We start from the raw sequence: 23,164 nt of genomic DNA, 5'->3' as shown, positions 1-23,164 counted from the left end.
AGACATTCACCTCAACTGGGAGGAGGTGGGAATAGTATTGAGAGAGGTGGCTTTGTACCAGTTGATGTGAGGTTAAAAGAATGAGAGAGGGATAGAGATAGGCATCTTACTGTAAAAGAGATACAAAGACATCCTAGTTGGAGAAGACTTGGAGAGAAAGATAGAGTGGGAGAGATGGTGGCGGATATGTGTCAGGACATACCCTCAAGGCACAATGGGGAAGAATATAGGTGAAATGGTACAGAGGATTGGATTAGGAGGGGGACAGGGGAAAATTTCATATGATTATAAGGGGAGATGGTTTGCTGGAATAGAGTGGCTGTAGTAATTGAGGATGAGAGATGTAAGAATGGCTCAAGGGAGAGGAGGTTATGTTACATATGTGTGGGCATTGGGAGAGATAGGGGATGAAAGAGGTGGATGGAGTATAGCAAAGAGGAGAGAACATGGCCAGAAAAAGATGCGAGAAATGGAAGTGGTTATGAGAAGAAGTAATGAAAGGGTGAGGTGCATAGTATGTGCCTATCAGGTGATTATGATAGACAGATAATATCAGAGATAAAGAAGTGATGAGAGTACGGAGAAGCTTTTTGGGGCAGAGAATAGAGGTGGAGCAGAGCTTCACCATATACAAGCATTTTCCAAGTTGTTTTTAGGATATTAATTTTGTTGTAGTGGGCAGATGTTTTCAAGCATAGCAAAGCACCAGATATTTTGGTCCTTTGTCACCGCCTTCTTAAGGCTCAGCATCTTGAGATTGGTGCCCTCACTATATCGGCCCAGGTCTTCCTGGGTCTCCCTCTTCCACAAATTCCATTCACTTTAAGTGACTGACACTTCTTTATGCACCTGTTCTCAACCATATGCATCACATGACCAAATCAGTGTAGTCTTTTCTCTTGCACATTACATCTAATTCCTTTTATGCCTAATTTTCTCGCAATATACTAGCATTCTTTCATACATGTACACTGACATTGCACATCCAATGAGCATACTCACTTTATTTCTTTATCGCTGACATAGCTGATGACAGTACCGCCTGATTGGCACTCGTGCCGGTGGAATGTCAAAAGCACAGGGCTACGGATTGGCTCCCGTGCCGGTGACACGTGAAAAGCACCATTCAAGCATGATCATACCCAGCATCGCCTTACCGGTTCATGTGCTGGTGGCACCTGAGAAACAATATTCGAGCATGGTCATTGCCAGTGCCGCCGGACTGGCTCCCATGCAGGTAGCACGTAAAAATACCTTTTGAGCATGAGCGTGGTCATTGCCAGAACCGCCTGACTGTTCCTCGTGCCAGTGGCACGTAAAAAGCACCCACTACACTCTCAGAGTGGTTGGCGTTAGGAAGAGCATCCAGCTGTAGAAACATTGCCAGAACAAATTGAGCCTGGTGCAGCCTCTGGCTCACCAATCCTCAGTCAAACTGCCCAACCTATGCCAGCATGGAAAGCGGACGTTAAACGATAATGATGATGATGCTGATTTCTCTCTAATCTTCATGTATCTTCTGCATTCAGGCACCACATCTTGCTACCATGTAGCATTGCAGTTTATGCACAAGCACCATTCACTCCAAGGGAGAGAGCTTTGGTTGCCAACAGAAGTAAAAGCTATTTTAATTTTTTCTATCCTCTTCTTATTCTAGTAATTACACTCTTGGAATATCCTTTCCACTGCTAATTATGTCACCTAGGTAACAGAAATTATCTACAACCTCTAGAGAGCCTCCAGGGCATTAAAAAAAATCCATTTCCCATATATATGTAGACTCTACGGCTCATGTGCTTCTACACATGAATACTACTTTCTCTGTTAACTTTCCTGTGATTACACTAAGTACATCAAATGGAATTCCTGCCTACACCTTTCCTCATGCACTTTCAATTATTACACATTTGCCAAACAATCACATGTATACATTTGTCACCATTTATATCATTCATATACATGCATTTCACATTCATCAGACTACAGCTAAACCTTAATATTTATTTATATCTTATTAGTTTGTTTAGTATATGATTTGTTACATTTTGCTACATGAGCAGAACACTCATTTTGAGTTCAGTTCATGTTGTGGGTCAACTTAGCTTTTCATTCTCCTATGGTTGAAGGAATGAATACCAGCTAATATCTTTTTTTTTTTTTTCCATAGATTTGTACCTAGTCAAAAAATATTTCTTTATGAATAAGTATTCTTCATAGCATCAAATATTTGACATAATTTAACAATGGCTTGCAATGTGATATATATTTCAGTGTCTGTTATCATAAAAAGAAAGCTATTTCATTTCACTAATGGTAGACTTATCAATTTTTTTTATTGTCAGTTAGATGTAAATAGCAAAAAGATTTTGAATCAGTCACATTAAGAGGTGAGGATTTTCATTTATGATTCTGTTCAAAAGCGCTTTATTATAACTTTTATTGTCTATAATGGTTTGAAAAAGTGCTGAATTGAATGAATTTCTGAAAATCATCTTAAGCTATTGTGCATTGAACTTTAGAAATTACTTACATTTATCTGTTTTATCAGCTTAGTATGTTTTTCATCTCTATGAACAAAGCTTATGACTTTTGGATTTAGTAGTGATGAGGTCCTCAAACAATAAGAAATTGCTGCTCCAGTAAATACTAATCCCATATATTTAACCCTTTAGTGTTCAGATTACTCTGTTATATGTAATACTTTTTCACTCAAATTGTTTTGAATTAGTCATGCATTATCTTATAGCTTTGAGGTTTCAATGATGTGATTGTTTATTTTTAGAATGTCAATGTAGGTTAAGTGTGAGAGGCTAGATATTGCCAGTTTGAATATAAAACATGTAGAATATTTGGGCTGGATATGGCCTGTTTAAGCACTAAAGGGTTAAACATGAAAAAATTAATGTAAAGCAGTGACAGAAAATAAAAATTCTGTTGTAGTGAGCAGGTTTTATTTTCGGGGCTAATCTAGCAATTTCTGTTTGATATCTGGCATGTTTCTTTTGATGATTTTGTACAATATCTATAGATTTTCTTATTAGAGTTAATATTTATTCTTATGTGTTTTATTATAAAATATATGAAAAATATTGATTACTCTGCTCATTTCAGTATACCTAGATTGTTGTAGGTGCCATTTCAATTTCATAGTAATGTGGTTAGCAGTGTTAGACTGGATATTTTAGTTGTAGTTAATCCTTCCTCCTCCATTGCCCAAAAACAAACAGTTCCATATGTATTTTAGTTATTTAAATAATTGTCCATTTCTTGTGTTCTTTTTAATCTCTTTCTTTTTTTTACTATTTTCTTCACTTAGTTTAGCATGTCATATACATCAAAGTCTTTATATTTAAAATATTTAGTTAACAATCATTGTGAACTAGAATACATATAGTTGCCAAGTTCCTCTTTCGTCTGTTTCAATTTGACAGGAAAAGACACTTTTTTTGTAATGAAGAAAATGTCTTCATCAGAGATTGCACATGACCATAAATAAACATGTCTTTAAAAACAATGTTTTTCTTTCTTTATTTAGGCACGGTTCTTGCAGAGAAGACAGTGAAAATGGGTATGAAGGGATTTTATGCCAGTAGCACTAAGTCATGAAAACATACTTAACACCTTCATAACTTCATAGCAAGGATCATGTCTATTTCACCCAAATTTCTCTCAATACTTTTTGCTTTAAAAAAAATTAAAATTTCTTTAAAAAAATTTTAACCAGAAAATTTTACTACCTTAGCTATGATGTTGCTCATTCACATTAATTTCCAACTTGGCCATGTCTCCTCCCAAAGCTGGAACTTGTGCCAGAATTTCACACTATGAAATCTCTCCACTTTTTCTCTTCTAATGCATGAACAGAACAATACATAGAATAGGTTCTGTGTTTTTTTTTTTTTTTCTTATTCAGTTCTTGTTTGTTTCCTAAAGCCTCTATATTAGGAATATTAACACCTTGCTCATTTACAGTTTGGTTGTAACTAGTTATTTAACTCTAATACATCTTCATTTCTATATTACTTAGCTTGAGAAGATTGGGTGGGGGATTCCATTTTCTAAAAAACAAAAGGAAATTTAATATCTGACAGGATATAAAAGGTTTTTTTTCCTCTCAAGGCATGAAATTTAATCTTCTCACTGGTACTTTTTTTTTCTTTTTGTAGGGATATTTGGACATTTGCTACCATTGTTATTCTTGACTAACTTCCAAAAATCCCAATCTCATGGAATATTTATATTTCAAATATTCCACCTCTAAAACCTGCATTGACTTAAGAGAAATGTATAAATACTTACTAACAGATAATTTGTCATTTTTCAGCTTACAGGAATATACTAATATTTAGTAATATAGGTATAAATGAATTGAATAAACCTAGGATTTAATCATTGAACAAATAAATTTTTCTTTGCAAATGCTGAGAGTATTTATCTTCTTACAGGTATTTGATGCAGCTCTTATTTTATTTTTATCCAAATCTCACAAGTTCATTATTAGTATTCTTGGGTCTCAGTCAAATTAGAAAAATAAATATTGAGATTTTATTTTTCCCGAACAACCAAGGATGTCTATTCAAACCTACTCAAGCATATATCATTTTCTTATAAAGCTGTAACATTCTTATGGATTTGTATAAATAGTATTACATTTGGATATTAATCAAGAACAGAACAACACGGAAACAAAGAAAAATAGTTTATTATCATTTAACAAACTTATTAATTAATTTATTTAAAATTGGATGTGGGCATATTTTTGAGGCATTCTTTTACAGCCTGGTGCTCTTCCTGTGGCTAACTCTTATGTGTTTTTCAAGTAAGGGTTTTTTTATTTTACTTCACTTAAAAAGTGAAGTGCAAGACAATTTGTCAACAGAGAATTGTCAGTTGCTTTTACCTGAGCAATTTCAAGTGAAGCTGTTGCAGAATGTAAACACACACAATGTAATATGATAGGCTTCCATACAATTTCCATCTTTCAATTCCACTCACAAGGAATTGGCTGGCTTAGAGATTTGGCCAAGCTGTCATGCAGTGGGACTGAACTTGTAACTATATAGTTTCAAAGGAAACACCTTAAACACACAAAGCATTGAATAAAGTGTTTTGTTGTATTTAGTTATCCTCCTTTTTAATCTGAGCTTAAATCCACCATGGATACAGACAGGACTGTGTCATTAAGAAGTTCACACTTCCCAGTCACATGATCTCAGGTTCAGTATCTAGGAGTCTTTTAACTAAAATTTTTCAAGGTGGTGCCCTAGCATGGCAGCAGTCTAATGGCTGGAACAAGTAAAAAAGAATAAAATATAACTTGGTAGAAGCCCATCTCCAGATCTGAATACAACTATTTTCTTCCACACAGAGAGAGAATAAACAATTGATCCTAGTACCGGTAATGTAAACTATACTGCAGTAGATACCATGAGAGAAACTCTCATATTGGCTTTTGGTGCAAAATACATTCTTGTTTATATTGCTAGCAATTAGATAAATACCTGCCATCTCCAGTGCCAAGACTACCAGATCACCTGATTTGGTGGTCTTAGCACTGGAGATGGTGGAGATTTATCTCCCTACTAGCAATATAAACAAGAGTCAATTTTGCATCAAAAGCCAGTATGAGAGTTTCTCTTGTGGTATCTACTGCATGCAGTATAGTTTGTTCTAATGAATATTACCTCTCAGTATTAATACTGCCTTTGTTGCTAATATATATTTTCTAACAAGCTCACTGGCTAATCACGATACCAGCACCTGTTCTAGCAGTTTCTCTATATATTGCTGGTGGGGAGATAAGTTGCTGCTATCTCTAACAGCTGAGTGTCCATCATTGACAAGACCAAGGAAGGTCGAAATCATGTGATCTGGTTGTTTCAGCATTGGAGATGGAAGGGATTTTTCTCCCCACTAGTGATATAAACAAGTGAATTTTGCACCAAAAGCCAATATGAGTTTCTTTCATGGTATCTACCACAATATAGTTTGTTGTAACAGAACATTCACATTTAAGTGTGTGTAGTGTTATTGACACAGCCATTTGTTTCACAACCATGTGGTTTCTGGTTCAGTCCCTCAGTACTACAGCCTTGGGTTGACCACTGCCTTGTGAGTAAATTTTTATATGTATGTATTTGTGTCTTACAGTTTGATAATTGATGTTGGCTTGTCATATAGCTGTTTGACAAAAAGAGACTGGTAGTACCAGACTTAAAAGTAAATACTATAGTTGATTTCATTGACTAATCCCATCATTGTGATGTCCCACTATGGCTGCATTCCAATGACTGCAATGAGTAAAAGCTGTATGTGTGTAGAGTGAACACATGATTTTTAAAGATAACATATTTAACATTCACAATTGTTTTCATATATGGTGAATTTCGATTTTCAAGTAATAAGATGTATAACTTGGAGGAAATTTGGTTATTTCTAGCTTAAACAAACCATCTATAAAAGCCTTTCACCCATGCTTTAACTGCTATTTTTAGCATGTTGATAAACCATGAAAATATTCCTTTAGGTGTTGATGTAGCATTGTGATAGAACTGTTACAAGCATACATGATTTGAAGAAGATTGGCTGCTTTTTCTTGCAGTACTCAAAAAGCTCTGACATTGGTTACTCAGGTTAGGCCCGATTGAGCAAACCTGTAACAAAATGTGTTCCAACTGTCATCATTCCATCTTTCTTTGTTATATCAAGGCCTTCATAGTCAAATGTGCCCTTCCTTATTTAGGACTATAGGTGTGTGATTAGATAGTGATATGGTTGCTATATATATATATTAGCCTTGTGTTAGTTTTCATTGAACAGACATATGATAAAAGGTGTTCCAGCTGTGATTGTACAGTCCTTTTGTATATCATTATATTGTAAAAATAATTATTAGCAACAAAAGCAGTATGAATACCAAAAAGTAATATTTATCCCCACTTAAAAGTGGATGTCATGTTAGAACACAAAATACTGTGATATTTACTAAGTGAGAACCTCTCATATGGGCTTTTGGTACTTACAAACACTCTTGTTTATATTGCTAGCAGGTGATAACTCTGCCACACCACTGCCAAAACTACCAGATAATGTGATTTTGGCCATGTCAATGTTAGATGCTCAGGTTGCCATTTCTAGCATGTTGAATGACTGCTTTGTCACACATGTGCACATGGGTGAAAGTAGTTATGAGTTACAGACTGCATTTGTGTATGGGTATGTAGTGTGTGTGTGTGCATGTATGTATGTACAGTAAAGACAAATAAGGGTATATTAAACACCATACAAAATATATTCTCGATTTATTGATGTCATCTCTGCTTCCAGAGAAGGAGAACAGTTCCCTAGTGACAATTAGGGCCATGATATGAGAAGGATGAGGGATAATTTGAAAAACTCTTCAACATTTGACATGCCATTAAGGAAAAAGTCAGTTTGGTTGTCTTGAAGCAGGAGAACAGCTGTGGACATGTGTTTCTACTTTATTCAGTGTTCAATTGATGTCATCAGCCCAGCAGTTGTCCTATGTTTTCTCCAGCAAACAAGATATTTAGACAAATACAAAAAGAGAGTACAACACATTCATGTCCCAGATGATTTACATAAATAAAATGAAAATGAGCTAACAGAAATAACAAGTGGCATGCAGGTATATGGATCCATGTGTGTGCGTGTATAAGAAAGATAATAGTTAAACAGTTACCATGAAGTTGACAGAATAAGGATATGAGCTAGCTTCTGCATGTTATATTAAGCTTTGCATATAGTTACACTACATGTGTACTTTATCCTTCTTCCTATTCTCTCTGTGTATACACATACACATACATATGGATAAATTGCCTGAGTTATTGGAGCATTGCATTGATTGCACCAAGATCACCTGTACTGGGTAATTTTTTCTCTTTCTGGAAGAAATTGGCTGTTGAGATATGGAGACCACCATGTCTAAAAATACCCAAGATAAGTTGTCATGACAGTGCCTCTGTGACTCCTAGAGCTGAGAGCTCACAGTAAGGCAAATGTGTATATTGATACAAACACAGTTGTGTAGTTAAGAAGTTTTCTTCGACAAGTAGAATTTGGTTCACAAAAACTGGTGTTTTTTGTGTACCAAACCTGCTTGGTGTTTGCTGATGTAAAATAGTAACTTAGCTATTAAAAGTGATGCCCTAGCTTGGCATCACTTTTCTTTTACTAAAACCAGTAAAAGAATATATATAACATACTATCAAAGGTACTTGGTAATTCCTGGGGGTTGTATCAAAGGACAGAAGTATATGATTGGAGGGACAATTAACTGCAGTATCTGACATTAAGGTTTTCTTGCTGCTTCATGCATGTATGTAAGCTTATATGAAACAATACGATGTGGTTTGTGGGAAATTCTGGCTGCTGTTTCTGATATTTTGCAGTACCATGTTAAGTCTTCCTTGTTAGATGAGATAGAATATGTTTTGAGGACAAATTGCATGTTGTTTTATCAGGTATAGATATGTCTCACATTTGTTAATACAAATATATGCATGCATAAGGCAGCAATGTATACATCAGTCATTGTTGCTATTTGCATATTGTTGTATTTAAAGGATTCTGTATTTGGAAGCAGAGTTTCTGATTTAGGTTGCTTAATTGAGTATTTAAATTCTTTTCCTTTTACCAGTTTTTACAGCTTTATTATTGTATTGATGTTGTGGTTAACCTATGTCCTGATAAAGCAAATCTATGGTTCTTTTTTTTTTTTTTTCCGTCTGATATCAAAGATTATTATGTTGCAGTGTCTAATATGTTTAACATTATTCATGATAGTAGTTTCATTGGGGGGTTCTCTCAAGAATTTCACTATGAACTATTCATGTCAATGATTCACCTACATCATCACCTCCTCACTATATGTAACTCTTTCTTCATGTGTATCCCACATTCTCTGTCTCTCTTTGTTCCACTTGAAAAAGACAAAAAGAAAGAGGAAAAAAGAGTTGTGGCAAACTGAAGGAAGAAGAAAAAAATAATTTTGATGTTACTCTTTTACTCTTTTACTTGTGTCAGTCATTTGACTGCGGCCATGCTGGAGCACCACCTTTTAGTCAAGCAAATCGACCCCAGGACTTATTCTTTGGAAGCCTAGTACTTATTCTATCGGACTCTTTTGCCGAACCGCTAGGTTACAGGGACATAAACACACCAGCATCGGTTGTCAAGCGATGTTGGGGGTGACAAACACGGACACACAAACACATACACACATACATATATACGACGGGCTTCTTTCAGTTTCCATCTACTAAATCCACTCACAAGGCTTTGGTCGGCCCGAGGCTATAGTAGAAGACACTTGCCCAAGGTGCCATGCAGTAAGAATGAACCCGGAACCATGTGGTTGGTAAGCAAGCTACTTACCACACAGCCACTCCTGCGCTTATGTTGTGTAACAAATTTTCAAATCTCTTTCTGATATTACGACTCGTGTCCAGTTTTTTTGCATTTCTGCTAATACTACTGTATTTTAACTTTTTGTCTTCATCCTCTTCTTGAGAGAATGTGGTTTGAAAGAGATTCAGTTGTTATTTTTCAAGATAAAAGTTATACAAACTTCCCTGTAAGATAGTGAATAAATAATACATGGATTTATTGATGTTAATTTTGTAGTCATTAAATACAAGGCAATTCACATACTTACAGACAATTCAAATTTGTATACATTATATATAGATTATGTATCAATGTGCCAGAAGGGAGGCTAGGCGACAGGTTTATTTAGCCAGAGGGGAAGCAGATAAGAAAAGATTTGCCAATGTTCTGCGCCGTGAGGACCAAAGACTCGAGGTATTTCGTGTTGCAAGACAGTGTAGGAGAGAGAATAGTGATGTTGTAGGAGAGAAATGTGTTTGCATGGATGATGGTACGCTTGCACTAAATGAGGCTGCAAAGAAAGAGGTCTGGAGATGCCACTACGATAGATTGCTTAATAAAGAGAATGAATGGGAGAAAGAGAGCCTGCCGTATGTCGACCCAACAGAGGGACCAGCTATCCGAGTTGATAGTACCAGGGTAGATAAAGCAATTAAGAGTATGAAGACAGGGAAAGCCCCCGGTCCATCAGGAATCACTGCAGAGATGCTCAAAATATCTGGCAGTGTTGGCTACAGCCTAGTCACCCGTATTACGAACCAGGTGTTACACGAAGGAGTCATACCCAATGACTGGTGTAGCAGCACCATAGTCAACTGCTACAAAGGTAAAGGTGACGCTTTAGATACAAATAATTACAGAGGCATCAAGCTGTTAGATCAGGTTATGAAAGTTACGGAGAGGGTCATAGCCCAACTAATTAGGGAGCGAATCAATTAAAATGAGATGCAGTTTGGGTTTGTGCCAGGTAAAAGTACTACTGATGCCATATTTCTAGTAAGACAGCTGCAGGAGATATATCTAGCCAAGGATAAACCTCTGTACCTGGCTTTCGTTGATATGGAGAAAGCCTTTGACAGGGTTCCCCGATCCCTTATCTGGTGGTCAATGAGGAAACTTGGGATAGAAGAATGGTTAGTGAGAGCTGTGCGAGCCATGTACAGAGATGCTGCCAGTAAGGTGAGGGTTGGAAATGAGTACAGCAATGAATTCCGGGTAGAGGTAGGGGTCCACCAAGGTTCCGTCCTCAGCCCCCTCCTATTTATCATAGTCCTCCAGGCAATCACAGAGGAGTTCAAGACAGGTTGCCCCTGGGAGCTCCTCTATGCTGATGACCTTGCACTAATTGCAGAGTCACTATCAGAACTAGAGAAGTTTCAAGTGTGGAAGCAAGGTCTAGAATTGAAGGGCCTTAGAGTCAACCTAGCTAAAACCAAAATCCTAATAAGTAGGAAGGTAGATAAAACACAAACCCCTTCAGGTAGATGGCCCTGCTCAGTATGTAGAAAAGGAGTAGGTAGTAACTCTATAAGATGTACCCGGTGCAAGCTATGGACACATAAGAGGTGCAGCAATATCAAAGGCAGGTTAACTAGGAAGTTAGTTTTTGTATGTGGCAGATGTTCAGGTGCAATAAAGACTGTAAACAAACAGGAAACAACTTCTATCTCATTCCAGGGTGAAAAACTAGAGGTAGTCGATTGCTTCCGCTATCTGGGCGACCAAGTTAGTAGTGGGGGTGGGTGCACTGAAAGTGTAGCTGCTAGAATAAGAATAGCCTGGGCCAAGTTTAGAGAGCTCTTACCTCTGCTGGCGACAAAGGGACTCTCACTCAGAGTAAAAGGTAGACTGTATGACGCATGTGTACGAACAGCCATGCTACATGGCAGTGAAACATGGGCTGTAACTGCTGAGGACATGCGTAAGCTCGCAAGGAATGAAGCCAGTATGCTCCGTTGGATGTGTAATGTCAATGTGAATACCCATCAGAGTGTAAGTATCTTGAGAGAAAAGCTGAACATCAGAAACATCAGTTGTGGTGTACAAGAGAGACGATTGCGCTGGTATGGACATGTGGTGAGAATGGATGAGGATAGCTGCGTGAAAAAGTGCCACATCCTAACAGTTGAGGGAACCCGTGGAAGACCTGGGCTGAGGTGGTGAGGCAAGACCTTCGTACATTGGGCCTCACTGAGGCGATGACTACTGACCGAGACCTTTGGAGGTGTGCTGTGCGTGAGAAGACCCGGCAAGCCAAGTGAGATCGTTGCCAGTGCCCCTGGACTGGCTCTTGTGCGGGTGGCACATAAGATGCACCATTTTGAGCGTGGCCGTTGCCAGTACCGCCTGACTGGCCTACGTAGGATTTTCGAGCGAGATCGTTGCCAGTGCCCCTGGACTGGCTTGTGCAGGTGGCACATAAAAGACACCATTTCGAGCGTGGCCGTTGCCAGTATTGCCTGACTGGCCTTCGTGCGGGTGACACGTAAAAGCACCTACTACACTCTCTGAGTGGTTGGCGTTTGGAAGGGCATCCAGCTGTAGAAACTCTGCCAAATTTAGATTGGAGCCTGTTGTTGCCATCCGGTTTCACCAGTCCTCAGTCGAGTCGTCCAACCCATGCTAGCATGGAAAGCGGACGTTAAACGATGATGATGATATTATATACTCTTATCTGTTATTCTGCTATAACTATGGTAGGGCATGGCCTTTAAGGGTTTTAATAGAGTAGATCAACTCCAGTTCTTATTTCAATTTGGTACTTACATTATCAATCCTTATTTTCTGAATGGCTAAGATATCATTTTGATAAAAAAAGGCGTAACTTGAAACATCTGTATATGCTGGCATAGAAGCACAGACACAGATTCATGTGTGCACATACACGCACACACATTGGGCTTCTGCACAGTTTCTATTCCACTCATCTCATAAAAGACAGTAACCAGATGAGTGGTATTAGGTGCTGTTCAATGGGATTGAATAGAAAACCACATGGCAGTGTGGTGAACTTCTTTACCTCACAACTATGTTTATATATGCACTCATGTATGAATACAGATATATATGTATGTTTGCTTATATATATTTATATTTCCATATAAAAATTATGTGTGCTGTGGTTACATTCTGCCTGATGCATATTCTTGATGATACTGTATAGTCATCCAGTACTTTGCTTAAAACTACATTGTTTCTATGTTTTGTGTTTTCATAATTAGAAATGATTTTGACTATATTTCATCTCTAGTTCACATATTTTCAAGTGCATGTTGTGGTTTTTATCTTACAATTATTTTTCATCATGGAATTTATTTCTCTTCATTCATCATTCAGTGCCCCATTCACTTTATGTACAACTTCCTAATGCTTACATATATCATGTCTGATTTCAGTAGCTACTTGATATTAACTTGGCGTAACATCTATAAAAACTATCATTGATATTTCTGTTGCCACAGCTACTTATTTTTATGTGTGTATAAGTTTTTATAATTGCATAAAACTATATTACTGTATATTTTCCTTCCCTCTCTTTATTCCATTTTATACTAGAACAGGAAAAATCTGGACATTTCTTTCAACCAACATTTGAAAGTTATAACTGTATTAATCATTCCTGATTGCTCCAATGCTCATCTTGTCCTGGAAAACCTGAAATGTTCTGGGATAGGATTCTCCTCATTAAATAATATAACTAGAGGGGAAACAATCTTTGTTTTAAATATGATACCTATCCTGCATTATTAAATATAATGTTCATGAAGGGTTCTTGTGGAAAAAGTTAAAATTTTATTGTGACTAGATTATTTTCTTGATTAAGTATATGGTATCAGTATGCTCTCTAGTTATATTGTTTACTTCATTAGTTTAGCTTACAGCCTACAATCTCATTTACTTCACAAATACCAGCTAATCATTCCAAAAGGGTGTCTACCTACTTTATGGAATCCTCCTTCCCACCACTCCAATCAACATGATTCTGTCAGTTACTCTCCTTTAGAGAAAACTATCACATTTACTTCCAAGTCCACAATACACACACTTGACAAGACACCTCCAAAACTTTCCATCTCTACTCCAGAAGTCTTGTCACAATGTATACATACACTGACTCCTTCAGTACTAACCCTTACAATGCCCCTTGAGTGATCACAAAAACTTCTGTTTGACAGCTGCAATATATCTTTACTTGTTTTATCGCTACTACAACAGCTACCTAACTCCATCCAGCAGCTCTCTTCACATTAATTAGTATACCTATTACTCTTTCACAAAACCTCAAGCCTCTGGAACTTCTTTCCCACTCACATTTTTCTTGCAGATGTTTAAACTTAAAATCAACAATATCAGTCTCAAAAATTTCATTGAGTTTATGAGTATCATGGCCACAGTTTCTTCCTCCTTAGTACTTTCTCAATATAAATCTCCCAATCCTGTTAGAAACTAAAAATCTTGATGAAATGCGGTTTGTCTAGTGTAAAAAAATATCATAAAAATGTAACTATTGCATGAATAGAGGTAAAACTTGGTGATACAACATAATGATTGTTGGTGTAAATTATGTGCTTTTATTTGTTCTGTTGTCATGTCATTTTCACCTGCCCAAATAGGTTGAATACAGGTAAGTTGATTACACATAGTTTTCACATTTACAAGACATCAATTCCTGAGCATCAGTTTTTGTTTTGTCTCAGCTAAATTTGTGCTCCAGTTGGTCTCTGTAACTTGAAAGCTGCACAACTCCAATTATGCCTTCACTACCTCCATTCAAAGGATTTTGTAAGGGCCACATCATTAACAAATTAGTGTTATTTACTCTTATTACTATAATTATGCTCATCTTACAAACCCACCAGTATACAAAGACGTTACATTTGAATCAGGTCAATAAGTAAATTTTTTTTTAACCTTTACCATTTTCTAATGGGTGGTGCAGATGACTGAAAGTACACAGCAGACCTCTCGGAATCATCAAAACAACCATAAATCATCAGGAAGAAATGAATTGAGGCCAGATATCATACTTCATTCCATTTTATCAAAATAGCTGATTTTGCTTCAACTCACCATGTCATTTGAAAGTAAAATGATCAGCAGCATGAGGGGAGCCAACTTCTGGGAGCCAGATGCTTTGTAGTCAAATCTACTTACAGTCTCATGAAATAATTCTCAATCTCTGCAAGGAAGAGGACTAAAGTCTTAAAGACAATACCAGAAGCAGCGGAAAGGTTTTCCCACTGGTTCTGATCAAAGAGGAACAAAAACAACCTCCATACCGTTTGAGGGCAATAAATGTGCATTTTAACAGGCTAAGGGAAGTAACTCTGAGTGAGCTATGGTGGTAGTGTTGGTGGCAGCATTGATATTATTGACATTTCACCACTACCATGACTATTAGTGGTATTTCTAAACTCAAGGAATATAAGTTTGAAAGTAGAGACAATGAAGAGGATTTCCAGTAAGATCTTGTCAACAAATTCTCCATATGGTTTGAATGCACAACATGTCTTCAATATCCAAGTGACAAAAAGTTTCAGCAGAAGTCATGACCTGAATGCAGCCTGACTCCCTTAGGGTGTAAGAAGGGCCAAAACACTTACCTGATAAGAGTTTCTTCTCTGAAGACCTACTGTTCAACTCTCCTGAGAGTTTCTTACTACTGCCATGATCCTCAAAAATCAAAGGAAGAAATAAACCACATGCACATACACAAAAAAAAAAAAAAAACTCATGCTGTAAATAGGAAGTTCTTTTCAAAATGAAGCTAAAATATTTGAAGTGTAGTCATGTGTGATTCAGAACTTTAAAGAATTTCCCATATCAGTATTTTCCATTGAAAAAGAAATGTAGTGGTATCTCTTACAAACGAAAATTGGCAACATTTGTATGACTTCTTATTTTTCCTGCTTATTATTATAGTGAAGTGACAGATAAGGTACTTTGCAATATTTGATTTTGTGTAAGTTCAAATCTTGCCACAGTTAGTTTTGCCTTTCAATGCTCCTGTGCCAAAATACAAAATTATTATTATTGATGGTAGAATTGGTAGACTTTCAAATGAAATGACTTACATAAATAAATTATATATCTCTTAATTTCGGAGTTCAAATCCCAGGATCCACTTTTCCTTTTATCCTTCTAAAATAAACTGCTAGCCAAATACAAGGGATTCATATTATCCACCCCCTTCTCCCCAAATGTATGTAACCCCATCATGCATACTTAAGCTAGAAATCATTATAATGGATTCTTATGATAAAAGAGTTTTTCCTCATGTGCAGCTAGAATAATATGTGCATTTAATTACTGATTCACAAATTACATACAAGTTAGGTTTTTCTTTTTTTTTTTTGTTTGTGTGTTTCTTGTTAAACTCTGGTTTCTCGTATTTGTCATAATTTCACAATTGTGTTTCCTTTCTGTACTCCCCTCTTTCTCTTCTATTTTGTTTCTAATAAGTTTCTTACTTATCTAAGTGTTGCACTTTTGCTCGGCTGTAAGTGAATGGCTAATCAACTGTATATTTTTGCTTAACTTTCGTCCTATATGCTTGAACTTGCTTTGTACCTAGTGTTGTGTTGTGTTTTAGTGTATTTTGCTCTTCTAATTTTTACCCTTTAAATTATGTTTAGTTTAACACTGTATTGCTACTTCTGTAGTTGTGGAGGAGAGGAGGCAGCAGTAGATATTTATGACATGTATTTTTGATTTTTATTATTTGAGATGCCACTTTGTTTTACATTTTGGGTTTTGCATGAATTTTTTGTTTCATTGAAATAACAACAGTATATCAGAAATGCCATAAATGGTCTATTTTTTAAAATATATTGTGCATATCAGCTTTAGTATGTACTAAGATATCATTCTATCAAAAAAGGTTGGCTCTGTAACAGGTGATCATTACATTATATTTCATATAAAGTTCATTTGTTTTATTGGTTCAAATTGAATTTCTTCTGTAGAGAGTTGTTTTCATAACACAATAAAAATATAGTATAAAGAAAATTTTGATTAAACTTGATGACAATAAGAAATGTGGGATATGGAAATATTGTAGAAATCCTAATTTAGAAAAGGCTAGCATTAATAGTACATGAAACACGCATACTAAAACAAAATCTAAAACTCAGCTCAGATAAATTAAGTTATGACTACTGATAGTTTGTGTGACTGATAGGTGAGTAAGACCAGCCAACAAGTGATTCACATTTCATCAAGGAATATTATGCGATGTATTGCTAGAGATCAGTGTACACTGATAGATAAGACTGATGATGCTATGGAGGCAGACTTTTAATTACAATGAATTTCAGCATTAAAAATTAGATGAAGCAAATGCAAAATTAATTGTAAGATGTTAGAGTAAATAATATCACAGTCTTGAGCAAGGTCAAAGTACTAGCAGTCTGAGATAAATAGTCTAGTGTACAATACCTTTAGGAAAGCATCATCCTATAGAAGACTGTAAAATGCAAGACTTTTTTCTTTGTTTTTGTTGTTTTGGGACAATCAGTGTCATAGGCCAAATTATTTCACACTATTCAGCTAAATGATGTAATATTTATCAAAGTAAAATTGTTTGTCTAAACTTTTGTCTATCATGAAAGTATTCGAATTTCTTACAGTTAATTGAAGATCTAAATAAAATGAGCTCAGGTTTCTTCTATATACACATATTTACATATTCATTTATAATTATATAAAACACTACCCCTACCCATCTCTTTTTACTTTAGATATATCTTAAATGTCATTAGTTAAAAATAGTTAACCTAAACTTCTTATATCTTTTCTATATTGTCCTTTTATTTCATTAAACTAAACTCGTTAATTATATACCATGTTCAAGTCTTCCATATGTTCATGAATGTTAATTTTATATTTCTGTGAGTTCTTCTAAATATCAGTGCCACTTAATTTAGCTGCATTTATTATCTTCCTCATCTGTACATTTATTAATTATTTAGTCCCAGCCAATATGCTTTAGTCCCAGCCAATATGCTATTGTTTTCAAATTACAGTAAGAACTTGATGGGAGAAATGATAAAATAAAATACTAGTGTAAGACATAAGTTATATCAAGTTTGAAACAAAATTAAGCAACTCCTGTTGTTGCTAAAGTAATTAATATCTCACAAATTTTTATCTTATTTTTCAGACCTATAGCTGGTGGAGAAGATGGTGGTGAGGAAGTTGATGGAGGGGGAGAAATTGATTATGCTGACCAAGAATCAACCGAAGAGGAATTTGATGAGTTTCCGGTCATTGGATCTTGTCGTGCTCTTTACCAGTTTGAAGGTAGTCAATATATTTAGATTTCTCTCAACAACAGTTTTATTAGTGATAAAAGAATTGGAAATATCAATTTATGCAAATGTGTGTAAAATAAATAGAAGAAATCAGGAAATATTAGCTTAAAAATTGCTCTAATTACTTTTTAGTCAATTAAGATGGCTTCATTTTTATTTATGCCTTGCAAGAAAGTTAATCTTTTTTATCTTTCCAGCAATGAATGAAGGCTCAATATCAATGGAAGAAAATGAACAGATGCTTATTCTTGAACAAGATCAAGGTGATGGCTGGACTCGTGTTCGCAAGAAAAATGGCTCAGATGGATTTGTCCCTAGCTCTTATATTCAGTGTACATTGTATGGACTTTAATAGTCACTATGGTTCAGTTGTAAGTTGATCAATGGGACAGTATTTTGCTCTCACATGGAATGCAGCAATACATTTCAGCTGTTTACATGTTAAACTACCATTAGATATCAGATGATGAACCGGTTAGATTCCATCAGTGCAACTAAATCATCCATTTCATAAGAGCATTGAAATAAGCATCAAACAAAAATATCTTACAATTCATAAAAAGAAACAAAAAGAAAGAATCATTATCTGCTGAATGGCAAAATAGTGGGGACAGCTAAAGAAGTTAATTAGCTCTTTAGTAATAAGATTATACTTAAGTGCATTGCAGGAAGCATTGTTTTTAGCATGTACTTTGTATAACATGAGACAATAACTGCAGAGTTTCTTTTTCTTCTTTTGTTTTAAATACCTAAACAGTTGGTGTAAAAAAAGTTTAAAATCCTGCAAATTTGTTAATGGTTGCACAGACAACTATCCTTGTTGTCTGTTGACTAGTTTTGAATCAGTGGCTGCACATAAGGATGAATAGTGCACCTAAAATTTATGCTGATTGGAATTGTTTTAATTTCTTAAGATTTTTTCTCTAGTCCCAGTCACATTTAATATTAAAAAAATAAACAAATTTATTAATATATTTCAGAAAATCATATTCATAATACTGTAAAAAAGGAAGTAAGGGTGATGCTTAAAAAGAGAATAATTTCAGGAAAAACAGTGACAAATCTTTTAGTTACCCACAACTATATATGATAAAATAATTTTACATTTTAACTCCAAAATATTTTTAAACTGTCTTCTCAAATTATATATGCTAAGTTAATCCTGATCTTGTAAATTTTCAAATTTTTAGCAATTAACTTTTTATTTCAAATAATTCCTATATACTTCTAATTTAATTTTCATCAGTTATAATTACTCCCTACTCCAAGATCTAGTATATACATATGTACTTTATGAATTGTTTTATAAAATATTTACACCCTAAATGGTCCTTAATCAAACTGCCTTCAGTATACCAACTGCAATATTTCTGACATTCTTGTAGCTACAAAATTTCATTGAAACTCTCACTTTGTAAGTGCTCTTCCACAGTGACCTCTTGGTGTGTTGCTCACATGATCTAAGTATGCATGGGAAAAAGGAAAAAAAAAACCTGTCTTATTCTTAGCCACTATCTCCTGTCTCTTATAATGTCATTGAAGCATTTCACATTTATTACTCTAAAATTACACACACAAGCATATATGTATACATGTGAATGTGTTATATATACACTCACACATATATGAATGCATGATTTCACTTTGTTCTGAACAACATGGAATTATTTCATTAACATCATCTAAGCCTGTTGTACTTAATGGATTTATCCATAGAAATTAACAGCTCTGGTTGTCTTTTATGTGCAACTCTCAGTTGTAGTCTGGTTTCAATGAAAATCTGTGATAAACAAAGGTATACAAATAAAACAATCATGAAAAATATTTCATTTTTACAGATCTTTGAGTGAAACAAAAGGTAAAAGGAAACCTGAGTGTTTCTTCCTCTTCCTTCTTATTTGAATGAACACACTGATATGTTAAATTAGCTGGAAAGAAAGCCAGTGTTATTTACCCATCTATTTTTCTATTTTCTATACTATGTCTTTCTGATTGTGTTTCCAAACTTTTTTTGTTTTTGTTACTTTGTATACTTTCATTATTTCTCAGTATGTCTCTTCCAACACACACACACACACACACACACACAAAGGACCAACTTCCTTAGTTCATGTTCAGCTATAATTATTTGTTTGATATTAGTTTGACACTACAATTATATGTGCAATTAACAATTCTGTTAAAGCTTACTTTAAAAAAATAGTCATACTATTAAAATATAAGTGTCAGGATGCATATGTGTGTAATACTTTGGTCTCCCTCTCATTAACAGAGTTCTGTAATTTCTGTTTCTCAGTCTAGGTTCTCTAAAAAAAAGTTTGTTATGCAGATCCTCTCTTTACTACTTTCTGTTATTTTTGAGTTGTTTTTGTTCATTGTGTATGCTGAATTTACAAAAACATGACTCAAAATCTTCTGAGATGATAAAATGAAAAAGAAAGATATTTGAGAGATAGTAACAATTATTAAGATGTATGTGTCTATATATATATATATATATATATATACACATATATATATATATATATATATATATATATACACTTTTATTAATGTACAATGATGCTTTTATTATTTCATTGCTGATTTATATAATTATCTATTTAGGCTGCATGGTTTGATTGTATTTGTGAGCTTTACAGAAGGGCTATTATAGCTGGGTTAGTGTTAACTTCAAGGCCAGGCATGTGGTTGGATTCTAGTATGATTTTCTTGGGAGGGTTATACAATTGAACTGTAATACTATCAACTTACAAGACTAGATAATTGCAGCAATATCTCCTTAACAGAGCTTCAAAGCTAAACTGTAATGTGATTTTCTTGAGAAGATTACAGTTGAACTGTAGTATAATTCTCTTAGGAGGATCGCATACCTGGATTGTAATGTGATTTTTTAGAAAGATCTCATCACTTTTCAAACTCATGTTATATCTATACAGCAAAAATGTTATATATTTTATGAAATTTCTAAAGATTTTGTTCAAGATTATTTCCTCTCAGTGTAGTAGCTTACGTATAATGGAAATACAAGATAAAAAAAATAAATCAAATCAATTAAGATTGACTGAACACTTCAGAAATTAAATCATTTGAGTATATTCATTGTTCAATGATGGAGGTATCTATGCAAACGTGGTTGCTGAAGAAAGGAAAACATTCTTGTATTTTGTGTGTGTGTGTGTACAAATACATACATATAAAATGTGTGGATTTTTAAGTTTAACAATGCCATTGTCTGTTTGCAGAAAGGCTCTTTGTTGGAAGAACATTTCATGTTCTCCTTGGTATTATTAGATTCTAACGTAATATGTTTTCCATTTGTGTGAAATACACTAAGCTAGGTATGCAACTTTATTTTTAAAAGCAGCAACTTAAAGTATTAACTTTTTATTCAACTATTCAGATATTGAGCTTTTTTTTTTATATATCTAGATATACTTTGCCAAGATTAAATTGCTACCTTAAATTCTGGTGATTTTTGTCCATTGGATAATATTTACAAACATGAGATCTTGACAATTTTTCTCAGATTCAAAACTAAAAGAAATACCAGTTCCTTGTTTTTATGTTATTAAATAAAAATTAAGGTAGTTGAAACTTATTTTTGTTTTTTATTTAAAAGTAAGCTTGCAATCAGAATAGTGTATTAAGAAGATTACTTCAATTCTTCACCAATAATTACCAACTGTTCAATTCTTTATCAACTTTGTGCCAATGATTGGTACTCTGGTTGTTTTGTTTGGATAAATTTCATTTCCTCACTGTGTATGTTTACAGAAAATCAATAGAAAGAAAAAAAAAACAAATTCACATAGATGAATTTTCAGAAATAAAAACATCCCATTTAAAATATTATAATTTTGTATGTTCATTTGAAGAGATTTTTATTATAACTAACAATAAACAAATTCAGAATTTCCTTTTACATAATTATTGGCATTTGATCCTATTCTTTGATGCATATATCTTTCATTTCTGTTTCTTCATATATATATATATATATATATATATATATATATAGCCTTTTTTGTTTTGATTTTTGTCTCTCCCTTTTGAAATATGCTGAGAAATTGTTTTCCCTACCTTCTAACTCATTATCTCTAAAACTATAGATAAACTGTTTCAGTATGAAATATTAATTGTTAATTAAGGCAATTTTCTTCAATGTGTTGCCTTTTCATAAGCTTAACTGTGTGCTTCAACTTATCTTCCCAGCTTAGAATCCTTTAGTTTTTTTTTGGGTGGGGGGGTGCTATATACAATTTTTGATGATCAAACATATAGCACTCCTTTCCACCATAGCTTAAAGTATTCAGTTACCTCTTTTTTTCTTTTTTCTTTTTTTTTTTTTTTTTGTCTTCTTTGCAAGCTCATAAGGCATGTGGAATGTAGATTTGCATTGTTGGATTATGCTGTCTGAGCTTTTGGTTTTTGATAAATATTTTGAAAGAAGACTACATTTCTTTTGGTAGCTTTTTTTTTTTTTTTTTTTTTGTGACACTAGAAAATATAATGAATCAAAATGGAAAAGGCAAAAGAAAATAATAATAATAACCAGGAGAATGAAATTGAAATAACTTCCAAAAAAGGAGGGGTATAAAATTTCTACAGCTTGCTTACAAATCCCTAATTATTTGCTTTTGATAATTGTAAAAATTAAATTAAGAAATGTAATTTAACCCACTCCCCCAATCTTCATACTAGTGTGGATTGGTTTACTGTTTTCAGGTCTCAGCTTAGAAGCTACTTAGAATGAAAATATCCAGTTCATTATTAATGCCCAGAATTTTTTTTGGGGGGGGGGTGGATCTTCCCTCATTCCATGCCCTTTCTCGTGAGACATCTGGCTTAGTGGTAAGTTCACACTAGTTCTTTTACTTCTCTCTCAGAGAACTGATTTTATTTAAATCTGTCAGGAATATATGAAAAATGGAGTTAAGATTTAAAAAATGATTTGCTAAAATTAAATAAAAATATGTATAAATAAAGTAATAAAAAAGTAATTCTTGCTATGTTTTAATTTGAATTGCAAATGTTTTGAGTTTCTTCTTTCATTCTTTTTTTAGACATTCAGTTTAAATGAACATTAAATATATTTGTAAATACCTGTATGGTCATCTGCTTAAGATGTTTACTTTGCAACTATAAGGTTCCATGTTCACTTCCACTTTAGCATCTTGACTGTCTTCTGCTGTAGCTTTAGCTTGGCCAGTGACTCCTGAATGGAATCTGGTCAAAGGAAATCATGTGGAAGCCTATCATACATGTATATATTGTTTTATCAGCACAGTGTGAAGAAAAACATCATGTTGATTAGAAAATATCTTGCAGTTCTCCACCAGCAATAGGTTTTGAAAAATAGGAGAACTAATTACTTCAGCAACAAAGGAGTTATTTAATTTTGTTTTAAATTTGGTGTAATTTATTGCTTACACTAATAC

The 23,164-nt window shown here is 34.4% G+C and overlaps 1 protein-coding gene across 1 annotated transcript in view; it reads left to right on the top strand.

The window, feature by feature from the left end:
- LOC106872534 (cdc42-interacting protein 4 homolog) overlaps positions 1-19,547 on the top strand; it is a 298,471-nt gene extending 278,924 nt beyond the window's left edge. Inside the window, exons 13-15 of the mRNA XM_052965856.2 lie at positions 3,536-3,568; positions 17,573-17,712; positions 17,921-19,547. Of these exons, the coding sequence (XP_052821816.1) occupies positions 3,536-3,568; positions 17,573-17,712; positions 17,921-18,075 (328 nt within the window). The 3' untranslated portion in view covers positions 18,076-19,547. The remainder of the gene's footprint in view (positions 1-3,535; positions 3,569-17,572; positions 17,713-17,920) is intronic.
- Positions 19,548-23,164: the final 3,617 nt, after the last annotated feature.

Source organism: Octopus bimaculoides, chromosome 2, assembly GCF_046866305.1.
Source record: "Octopus bimaculoides isolate indiv1 chromosome 2, ASM4686630v1, whole genome shotgun sequence".
Lineage (NCBI taxonomy): Eukaryota > Metazoa > Mollusca > Cephalopoda > Octopoda > Octopodidae > Octopus > Octopus bimaculoides.
This window is presented reverse-complemented; position numbering and strand designations above follow the sequence as displayed.